At 33.6% G+C, this 12485-nt stretch overlaps 2 protein-coding genes across 3 annotated transcripts in view; both read right to left on the bottom strand.

The window, feature by feature from the left end:
• Positions 1-12485, bottom strand: part of LAMTOR4 (late endosomal/lysosomal adaptor, MAPK and MTOR activator 4) — a 1302749-nt gene that overhangs the window by 1059020 nt on the left and 231244 nt on the right. The window lies entirely within an intron of this gene.
• The window catches only part of GAL3ST4 (galactose-3-O-sulfotransferase 4), a 108779-nt gene that overhangs the window by 70062 nt on the left and 26232 nt on the right, over positions 1-12485 (bottom strand). The window contains exon 2 of the mRNA XM_044077265.1: positions 4137-4446. Within this exon, the coding sequence (XP_043933200.1) occupies positions 4137-4446 (310 nt within the window). The remainder of the gene's footprint in view (positions 1-4136; positions 4447-12485) is intronic.

Genomic DNA, 12485 nt, shown 5'->3' with positions numbered 1-12485 from the left:
CCCAGATTCACCAGTTGGACTAGAGAGTACACCTGAAAATGCCCTTTGGACATGCCTGGATAGGTACAGTGAACTGTTTTACTGGATGGCTGGTAAGGTCGAATAGAGAGCCTTGTCCTTCTGTACAGTACAGGAGGGTCTAGTGCTAGGGTTTATCAGTGCTTGCTATACGTTTTAAGCAAGTACTGGGCTGAGAAATAAATGGCTTGAGTGCTTAAGTTGAACGTTTGTCTAGTTCCAAGGGAAAAATTGAAGAGGAGACTTTGTGTAGATGGGAATAGTTTTACCGTAGCTAACTGGCGCTACCCGGCGTGCAAAATCAGGCAAATGCGGTATTTACAGCATGGAAATGAAAGAGACAGAAAGTAGCCCAAAATGGCCAATAAACTACTAATTTCTGGGCTGAAACCACTCCTCAGGGGACAGATAGGCTGCTCAAAGCTCCCCTCTCTCACAGGTGAACACAGAAACTTCCTTCTATCCAAGTAAGGTATGGGCAAACACAGAGATTTGTAACATAGCCCTGAATTCAGCATTAACCTGAAAACTGGACTATACTAGCTCAGAAAGGCGGGAAACAAGTATATATTGTTTTAGAAAATAAAGCAGATATAATCAAAAAATCACTTTAAATGTACAGAAAAGGATACTTATTATTATATATCGCAGATCAGAGTTGTAGTCAATGCCCCTAGTATTAAAGTAGGAAGAAACACAAATACAGTAAAAGCAGAGGAATAAAGTGCAATTTATAAGGCAATAAGCCCTCAGGCCAATCAGATAAACACAGAATAAACATTCCACCAGCAGTTTCCAACTTGGATGCATTGAATTTAGCTCTCTGCTCCCATCAGAGTGCAAAAGACCGCTCTTAATGTAAAACAAACTGGTTTTGAGTTGAACTGCAGTAACAAATGATTTGCAACAAAAGTCAGAATTCCTGCAGTATCAGGAATCCTTGGAAATGAGTTCAGTAACCCTGAGAAATGTTAGCAATTTACAGAAAAAAAAACACACAACAAACCTTCCACTAGAAGTTTTCAACTTGGATGGGTTGAATTCAGCTCTCTGCTACCATCACAGTGCAAAAGAACCCTCTTAATGTAAAAGAAATTAGGTTTGAGCTCAATTGCAGTAACTAATGCTTTATAACAAAAGTCAGAATTCCTGTGGTATCAGGAATCCTTGGAAATAAGTTCATCTACCCTGAGAAATGTTCACAAAATACAGGAAAAAGGTACTCAATGTAAGAGAACTACAGCACAGAAAAAGAAGCACAAAAAATAAAATAAGAAATGTGAGGATGTAAATAAATGACTGAAAACAAAAATGTGGCCTTGATGAGAACCATTCAAACCATATTATATAATATTTTTGAGTCTGATATGGTGTTTTCTCTCTCACTTATCTTTTACTCCTGTGTGAAACTCGTGTTTATATTTTCAGTTTAGGGTACATTTTATGCTTTATCTGAAATTATCTATATATGTGTTACACGTGTATTTTACGTTTGTTAAACTTAAAGACTGGAGCCAAGAAGGACTCATTTGTTGGACTGGCCCACCAAACTGTTAACATTTTTAGTTCTAAAAATACTGAAGCTGTTCTAATGTGAAAATACCATTAAACCAACAGTGATTGTGCAAATGTGCTGCTGAAAATAGGGTAAGTGTAAGACATCATAACGATAATGGTGTAATATATCAGGGAATGGATCATGATGAGCTTAGGGAAAGGGTCAAAGAAGAGTTAATAAGAGGGTAAACAAGCTAAGGGTCATTAAGAAATACTCAAGGTGACAGATAATGGATTGAGGAAGAGGCAAAAAGCGAAGGCCAATGTGGTAACATAGGAACATGAGGCTATTAATCTAGAACAAAAAGAGGGTCTACAGGAATTGGAAGGGAGGGATGGTCTGAGGAGGTGGTGGGGGCAGAGTGCAAGGAACTAAGTGGAAGGGTAACAAAGAAGGTGAGGATAAAAAAAGGTGAACGTTGAAAGGGAATCGGCAGGCATGGCCAATTAGGGTAATAAGGCTTTAAAAGTTACCGTGAAGAACGAAAAAAGAGAGAGATTTACCCAATCAGGTTAAATAAGGATGAGAAGGAGGTTGTGGAAGGAAAAGGAACAGGCTGAGGTACTGAAATAATATTTCAGCTCAGTTTTTATAATTAATAAGGAGAAGAAGGTACCATGCTGGGAGGGATGAGTGCAGGTTGGGTGAGCAGTACTGGTCACTGCTGCATCACAGACTCCTCATAAATCTGACCAGGATATTGGCAAGTCCCCTGATGGCAATCTTCAGAAGATCACAGACCAGTGCAGCAGTACACGAGGACTGGAAAGTGGCAAGAATTGTACACCTACATGGATTTGTGTCAGCTTGCCAGTGGTGGTTTCAGCGATGGCACATAACTTGAAAAATGGTTGTAGAAACTACCTTCAGTGAATACTACAGAAAAACTTTTTTGTGGGGGAGGAGAGAGCCCTCCCTTCATCCCCATATGGGGGGACACTCCCATCCCCAACGGATTTGTATATACCAACACCAAGGTCACACAGTAGTGGAGAAAAAGGCAAACTCTACTGTGAGTGAAGTTAGTTTTGGTGAACAGTATTTGAACAGTTTACATTTGCCGAAACTAACTTCGACGATTTGCCACCTGCACCATGGAAAAACCCACAGAATGAAAGTTGACCTAATCGAGGTGGGATGAAGGTTGTGAAGAATATTCTGAAAGAAAGCCTGGTTACTTTACTTCAGGACATTATTATCTACTCTCTCCTTCTCCTACCAACCAATGTAAAATCAAGCTATAACACTGTCTTGTAATACTACTCGCTCTTTCATTTTTTACACCACCCAAACTTTTTCTTTCAAACTAAAAACTATAGAAACAGCATGGGTTCATAGTCAAAAGGAGATGTCAGTAAAACCTGACACAATTGTATAAGTGTGTTACAGAAGAACATCACAGAGGGCTACCGATAAATGTACTCAGCTTGATTTCATCCAGGCCCATGACACAATTGTCCACATGTGGCTGCTAGGAGAAACTGTAAGAGTCAGCCATGTCAAAGACTGAGGAAATGGACTGGGCTGTAAGGCTAAATGGTATGATGCAGAGAGCTGTGGTGAGACAGATTGTCAAGAATTAGAGAAGTAACTAGTGATGTACCACAGGTATCTGTTCTGGGTTAAATGCTCTCCAGTGTGATTGTGACAGTCACACCTGAGGGAACAGAGAACAGGATCATCCTCCTTCACTTTTGAAATGAAAGTATGTGCAAGAGTGCATGATGGGAAAGTATAAGAATGGTCTTGGAAGAGCTAATTAACCTGGGACAAATTATGACAATTAAGGGAAAGTGCAGACAAATTTAAAAGAAGAAAACAAAGGTGGCATGACTCTGAAAGCTGTTTCAGTTGAGAATCTATATTAATAAAGTGATGTTTCATAGCTTTTACTTTTCTGTACATGTGCAAAAAAAGTATTAGTTTTTTCTTTTGATAAATCCATATGATCATTGAAAAAGACGGAAGCAATTCTGTTAGAATGAACATTGCTTAACATAGCATTATTTATAAAATGGGAAATGTCCGCATGCAAATTTCCTTTACTTGCTTTGTTAAGAGATAAAAATGATTGAAAAGGTCAATCTTCTCCATTTTTTAACAAATATTAAAAATGAAAGAGACAATACTAGTGGTGTAACAAATCCCAGTGTGCACTGTCCTTTACCAGTGTTACTTGCTTAGAAGAATTGACCTGGAGACACTTCAAGATGGTTTACATAAGAGTCTCATAGCATCTTATGTCACTGCTAATATTGACATGAGACCAGCTTTGCTGAAGATCAAGACCCTTATGTCAGGATTTATAGCTACAGTTGCCTTTCCCTTAAAGAGCCACTTTGAGTGTCTTCACACAACTGCTGTTTCTTAAGTATTCTCCTTTGACAAGACTTTGGCATATGAAATATAACTGGATTTGTAAAAATAAAACCACGTTACCAGAAATTGCACAAAGCCATCAACTGTACTAAAAGTTAAGTGCTTGCTTGCATGCAGGACCTGTATCATTTATACATCGTAGTACTGACTGTTTATTCCATTTCCTTACTAGCAAACATACCTCAGGGAAGAAAAATCTCATGTGGTTACACAAGATGTGATACTCCTGTTTGCTGTCAGGTCTGTAATTTTTAACACGCCGGGCACGGAAAAGATTTGGGTATCCAAATTGGTAATGAAGTGGGAGAGCAAAAGTGAGATCGTGGGTCTCACCAAAACGATACAGAATGTTCAGTATTGTACTGCTTGCTGTCTTGTGTGTTTTTAGGAACATGATGTGCATCTTGGGATGGCACTGTCGCTGCATGACATCCTCACGTATAAAAACAGGTGGTGACTCCTGTGCTCGATCCAGGGGAACTAGCTGCGGTCTAAAAAAAAAGACAAGAGAGATACCTTACTACATTAATGCAGTATACATCATAATACTAAGGCACACACGTTATTAACCAGTTCAGGGTTATTATTAAATGCTCAGGTGTGATTTACTGCATATGGTTGTAATTGGGTGAGCCTGACAGCACAGAAGTAAAAGCACATGCTCTCACATCTTTGTCTGGTATTTTGCTAATTTTTGGTGATTGAAGTTTATTCGAAGAAGGTAAGTACTAACACCTTTTGCCTGTGAGAACAGGGAGAGCTCCTGCTTCTTCGGCAGTACCATTACAAGAAAGACAGTCTTATAAGTGTGATTTGCAGCACTCACATACATAAGAAGAAGGATGAGTGGTCACTGGAGGCATCAGTCCATGTCACCATCCAGGTCAATATAAGACACTTTAAAACATTCCAATTTGCTCTGCAAATCCTGCAATGACTGCATCAGTCAGTGCCTCTAACCGTGATACTGGAATTATACACCATCTTATCCACTAACTTCCATAATGTAGCTTTTACCATGGACAGTGCATGCTTCTAAATATCATACCCTTTCAATAGAACAAAAATCCTGCAATGATAATCTTAAGTAAAAAACAAACATAAAAAAAAATCCTTCATCAACCAGTCACGAAAAAAGCCTCTTAGCAACATCCATAACTGGATTAATTAAAATTATGATAAATCTACCAGATTTCTAATATAAATTAGGATCACTCTGCAAGATTTTTTAAATGTAAATTACAATGCACCTCATTATACAAAATAAATTATGTAAAACTGTGCATGCTTGGGTATGTGCCCAGTTATGTTTTTGTCCTTCATATTTGTCAGCAAGAACAGAAGGAAGTACATACACCTGCTGCTGTTGGCATGCGTTCTATTCCTAACCAACGTGGGATTAAAGTATTAGAACTGAACTATAGTTGTAGCAAAATATGTTGGCTCTCACTTGGTTGTCTTGGCTCTGGGGTACATTATGAAATAGCAAGAAGAAAAAGTAAACAGATGTTGGTGAAAGTTGAAATGATATAAGAGTTGGCAAAAAGGTGACAGTCAGGTAGTGATAAAAGTACAACTGTTTTTTTAACACCTGTATTGAATTATCACTTAAGACATAGGCAAGCATAGATTTGCTTAAAATAAAACAAACCATATTAATATATTTCCACTTGCAAATATTATTAATCACATATAATCTTCTGTACACTTATTGTCAATCCAGCATTACATACATCACTCCATTCCTGCCTTCCCTTAAATCTCATTTCTCCTTCAAGACATTATTCTGCCTATATTGTTCCCACAATTTCCATTTTTTCTACATAATTTGCTACTATCTTTTTTTAAAGATCCCACATTCAGTCCTTTATCTGAGTTACAATATTCAATACTTCAAATGCAGTCAGGTTAGACTTTGTTTTCCATTTTCTAGTAATTGTTTTTTGGGCAGCCACCCAAATTAAACTAACCAAGGCCTTACTATGTCTAGGCAATTCAGCTCCTGTATCACAGCTCAAAAAATAATTTCCTTAGTTACACCCATTTTCTCACCCAATATTCTTGACAGAGTAGTCTACAGGGAATTTTTAAAGTCTGCCAACTCATAAACTCCCAAAACATATGTTCCCAATTACCACTTTCATCCCCCTAACATCTATAACATTTGCTATTTACGTGAAGAAACATTGTTTGGAGTCTGCCTGGAGTATAAAAATACCTATGCAAACACTTACACGCAAAAATCCTAAATCTACTGGACACTGTTGCATATTTGGGAGCCACACATATGTTCTCACATTGTTTCCTAGTGAATTGCTTATCCAGTCTTCCTTCCAAATCTTTTCTAACCTCCTCTGATTGATTCCTATATTTGTTGTGCAATATTTTATATGCCCTACTAATTACCCCTTTTTAAACAGCAATGTCTATTCTAGATTCAACTAAAAACTCTACCAGAGCAGTTCTTTCACTTAGGATTCCCCTACCCCTTTCTCTTTGACTATACTCATATCAGTCCCTGATATGGAAGGCAGTCTCTAGTCAGTATTCCAAATGTTTACTTGGCTTCTTTTTATTATAAAATCTCTTCCTGTCTAGTTACTTGTTCCCAATACTTTTGTTCCTTTGCAAGTTTTCCCCAGTAAATTCCAGCCCCCTCTTGCCTATTAGCTGTATCCCTAATTGGAGTCATCCCTATTGGTAAAATCTCCTTTTTAAATTCTTGTACTGGCTTAGTTCTTAGAATACTTTATGTTCCTCTATGAATATTTATTTATTTATTTGACATTTGTTAATTGTGAGTGTGTCTGACTGATTAAAAGCCCTTTTTCAGAGGAGGCCCAGGGGGAAAAGCTCCACAATAACACAAACGTTAGTAACAGATAATAATAACTACAATACCATAGAATACATGTTACTACAGTACAGTACGTAAAACATTTCTAATTTACTTGAAGCATTATATACTCTAAGTACATTTCATTAACAGTAGTATGACACTAGCTTAGTCTCGATAGTCCTACTAGAGAACACTGGATTAATTATATACAAGTTGCAATAAGGTGAGTTAATTGCTTGAGACAGTGGATCAGCTGTTAGTAAGTTACAGAAGAGTGAGTAAGTGTTGGGCATATGTGGAACATTAGGCAATTATCAAAAAGTTTAATGAGTTTAAGCAGCAGAGAGTCAGGAACTGAAAGTAGTAGGATAATTGTATACAGGATCTGAATAGTGAGGTATGCAGTGACAGAGAAGAGTTAAGAGGTACAGTTACAAGTGGAGTTGTTGAGTAGGTGTTGTTTTTTTTTTTCAAAACAAGTTTATTGTTTTAACATATAAGATAAATATCATAACAATTTTATACAAATAATTAAAAATAGGTATTATTATAATATTCAACAAAACAACTAAAGTATTTACAAAGACATCCACTACAATCAGATCAATTAATTAAACTAAAATACTGTGCTATTGAAATTAGAATTTTTTTAACAAATTTTGTAAATTATCCCATACAATAAAATGTGATGTTTTTCTAGTTGTTCTCATTCTAATTGTGCTTATTTCCATATGACACATTATATTCATAACATTTTAAATTCATTGAACGAAGGAGGTGCATCTGAAATCCAATTTCTAGTTATTATTTTCCCAGCCACTGCTAGGATAGACCATAACAAGGAAGCTTAATCTTTTAACACATTGAGGTACCGGTGTGTTGAATAATATAAGAGACTTAGAAATAATGAAATTATCTGTAAAAGAGCCTGCAAAATTCATTAATTGACTTCCAGTATTCTTTCAACTTCATACAGTCATAAAACATATGAGCCCAGTCAGCATTAATTTCTACATTACATCTCTTACATAGATTATCTTTATTATTAATTTTATTCATCATCAAAGGTGTATAAAAGATCTATGTAAAAATTTCCATGTATAAAGTCTCCAGACAATGGAAGATGTAGTTCTATAAGCAGATTCCAATATATATTGTTTATCTTGTTGAGTTGGTGGGTCCCCATTAATAGAGATGAAATAATTCCAGTATGAATCTACATTGTAAAAAGTTTCTTGTCTGATAATTTTATGTATATATGAAAGTTTACCTTTATCAGAAACTTTATGCTGTAAATTTATTATCAAGTAATCAATCAGTTTTGGAATAGATTCTTTAACTGTCATAGACATTAGATCTATTCTATCAATGAGATGTTGTCTAAAGATCTGAACCTCTAACCAGCAAGTTTCTCTTAGATCAAATTCTTGTTTTAAGAAATCTAGATTTTTAACTTTATTATCAGATATCAGCTGATACCAGTACTTTAGATTATTATCTATAGCTATAGGGAATACAATAAAATTCCATTCCCTATACTTAGGGTGCATGAATATAAAGTTACGATAACTAATAATAATATTTAATGGGTAACAGACCATATGTTTAGGTGTAATAGGTGAAGTACAAAATTCCTTTAGCAACCACAACATGGAGTTATTTATAATCATATTTTTATGTGTTAAGGAGATTTTCATGAAGTGCATACTAATTAGCTCCCAATAATCTTTCCATTTTGCGACATATGACCAATCTATTAATAAAGTAATAACTTTTATAATAGAAGAGATAATATATAAATTAAAGTCTGGAAAAGAAATACCCCTTGAGACCAGCTATTAGTATGTTTCTTTAATGCAATCCTAGGTCTATTAGGTGCCCATAAGAAATTTAACATTAGTGTAGTCAGTTTCTTGATAGTTATTTTTGTAGGTGAAAGTATTATTGATTGTATTAAGTATAAAATCTTGGGGAATATTATCATTTTAATAATTGTAAGTCTCTCCTCCATAGTAAAAACATATTATTCCAGGTATTAAAAATATTTTGTATATTAAGAAAACAGGTATTATAGTTATTATATATAATAGATTTAATATCTTTAGATAGTATTATACCTAAATAAGTTATCTGACCTGAGTTGGGTACATATTTAGTAAAATCACTAATGAGAGTATTTTTTCGTCTATATATAGGTAGTATTTTAGTTTTTTCTTCATTGAATATTAAACCAGAAATACTTTTAAAATTCATCATTTTATCAAATAAAGACTGCATAGAAGAATTAGATCCTGCTGATGTAATTAGAACATCATCTGCAAAAAGTTGAATTTTTGATGTTGTATTTTCTTCTATTTCAAAACCCTCTATGTCAGTACTGTTTCTAATCAAATTAGCCCAAGGCTCCATTACTAAAGTGAATAATAGTGGAGAAAGTGGACATCCTTGCTTTGTACCTTTAAGAATGGGTATTTTTGTGAAACATATGTTCCTACCTTAATATAGCCAGCGTGGGCTCCTTTGTATAAATGCTCAATTAAATTTACAAATGCATCAGAGAAATTTGTGGATTTCAGTAAGGTAAACAGATAGTCCCAACTTACTGAATCAAATGCTGAACCTATATCAAGACTAATAAGTGTTAAATCTTTCTTTTTCCTATTTGCAAAATCAATTAATGTTAAAGTTCTTCTTATATTATCAAAAGTATTTCTATTTACAATGAAGCCCGTCTGATCTATGTCTATAATGCCGGGATAATTGTCTTCAATCTATCAGCAAAAATACTCATAAACATTTTATAATCAACATTAAGTAATGAGATGGGTCGATATGAAGAACATCTAGTTGGATCTTTATTAGGTTTTAAAATTGGTGAAATAAATGTATATTGCCAAGATGGGGGTTATTAACTCAGTTTGGGCCAGAATAAAAACCTTATGTATTAATGAATATGTAGTTTTAGAAAGGATTTTATATATCTCTGGTATAATACCATCATTACCCGGTGCTTTGTTTGATTTAAGCTTATTTATTTGTGTAATAACTTCTGTATATGAAATACTCTTGTCCAATAGTTTAATCTGTTGTTTATTGCTTTTTATTCATGTTTGTGGTTATAAACTCCTTTATTTTATCTTTAGGTTCCATGTTAATGTTGTTATGGTTAATCTTGTGAAAGTGATTTCTAAATTCATCCAGTATTTCTGGTATACTAGAAACATTCTTCTTTTCCTTAGAGAAAAGATTTCTTTGATATGGTTTTGTTTATTCAATCTTTTGTTTTATTTTTAAGTCTATGTAAGTATTTGGGGCTTATTGAATAAGACAAAACTTGTATTTCTCTAAAGTTATTTTAACTTTATGAGTTAAAATTTCTTTGTATTTCTCATTTAGTTTGTTTATTTCTTCAATAACTTTCTTGTCCATAATATTTTCTTTATTATTATGTTTATAAGAGTCTAGTTTACTTTGAATATCAAACAATTCCTTATCCCAAGATTTCCTTTTGTTATTATACCATCTGATACTTTGTCCATATAGATATGATTTTAAGGCATCCCAAACATAGACAATGGAGACTTCAGGAGTATTATTTATGTCTAGAAAATGTTGTACTTCTGAAAGTATATATTCTTTATAGTCTTTTAGCTGAGTTAAGTATGCTGGTATCCTTTTGATCTGAACATTATGAGTATTTTTTATCATGAATTCAAAAACAATTGAGTTATGATCAGATATAGGACATGAAATGATTTTGGAATTAATTAAATCTGTTACCATCTGGTTAGAAATAAAGACGCTATCTATTTTTGAATAAGTTTTGTATCTGTTAGAAAAAAGGTGTATGGTAATAATTTTGACTCTATCTGATTATTAATATCATTCAAATGATAAGAATTAGCAAAATCATTTAAATGTTTTGCATTAGATGTAATTCTTCTTTTCTTTATAGTGGTAGTATCACTTTCATGTAGTATACAATTAAAATCACCAGCTAAAATAATATCCCTACAGAGAATGATATGATCTTATCAATATGATGTTTCACTGTATTAATACCAATTCCAGGTATCCAATATACATTAATTAAAGTGTAAGTCTTCCCATTAATTTGTATTGTAACCATACAAAACATTCCTTTGTCATCCTGATAAGACTTAATGGTTTTAGGAATGGGCATACTTTTATTCCATAAAATAGCCACTCCTCTTTTTCTGAGTGTGCTCTGAACTAACCAATACTGTATACTTATTAGTGGCTAGTTTATCAATATCTTTTTCAAGAGATGGGTTTCTTGCAGGAAGACTAGATTGGCCTTGTGTAGATTAATGTATCTTATTAGGCTTGCCCTTTTACACGGATTATTCAATCCATTAATGTTTAAAGAAATTCCTTTTAAAGATGTCATTTGGCATTTTTAAAACTCAAGAATCTTATGATCGAAATAACAAATAACAAGATAAATAATGTTACATCTCCTCTTTTAGGTGTACCTTTAAATATAGCTGTATTTATTAAATCTCTTATGGGATTTTGTATAGGATTAAATTTTGTTTGTAGTGACAATGAGTGTACAAAATATATTGTGGATGCCAAAACTATATACATATAACAATGAACAAGTGAAAATAATGTAAGGATTAAACCTTGCATCCCGCCTGGAGTTGAAAACTCCAACTTAGAGCAGTATTTACTACTCAAGTTAACCCCCTACCCTAAGCAGCAGTACCTCAGCTACCACCTTATCAATTTAATACTAGTTATATTTAACTGAGGTTAACAGTTTTCAATTCAATTATCTATCAAGACAAAACTACACATTTGGTAAAACAGCATCATATAAAATAAAATAAACTTTTTTTTTTTTTTTTTTTTTAAAAACTGTTCATACTATTATATAGATCTATGTAATATATAACACTTGTATTCTAATAGCATTCAAATAATCTTAATGTTAGAAATCAAGAGGAGAGAAAATTATGTTCTAACATTCATTTAAATCAAAACTTTGGCTAATATGATTCAGACATTACATGCATTAAGATGCATCTATTTTCTGTCATGTGAATTCTATCAACAGCTTCCAAAAAATCTTGAATTGTTTGTATATGAGCATTTACTTAAACTCATTATTGTCAATAGAGTAAAATATTGTATTCATAAAATTATTATAAATCATATTGCATAGTTATGCAGATTCTCAGAAACACCTCGTTATTACCTAAACAAAAAAGCCATCACACACATAAACACAGACACACACACATATATATACACACACACACACATACACACACACATACCCACACAAACACACACACACACACACACACACACACACACACACACACACACACACACACACACACACACACACACATACATATATATATATATATATATATATATCTGATCTCACTGAGTTGTGTCTTTGTAGAGCACTATCCTACTTGCTGTCCCTAGAATAAATCTGTCTGCTTTATACAAAATAATGCACAGCAAACACATATTAGTAACCAGATTTTACAATCATGCTAACCTACTGCTTTAAAATATATCACATGACATTTCTTCCAGAATAGAGTTATAAGATTATTTATGCTTGTCAATCAGATGAATTAAATGAGTTATAGTAAAGTATATGTTTGGGACACAAGTTTTTAACACAGATTATTATGCTACTGTTAA

Source organism: Protopterus annectens, chromosome 7.part0 (genome assembly GCF_019279795.1).
Source record: "Protopterus annectens isolate FY-2018-M chromosome 7.part0, PAN1.0, whole genome shotgun sequence".
Lineage (NCBI taxonomy): Eukaryota > Metazoa > Chordata > Ceratodontiformes > Protopteridae > Protopterus > Protopterus annectens.
This window is presented reverse-complemented; position numbering and strand designations above follow the sequence as displayed.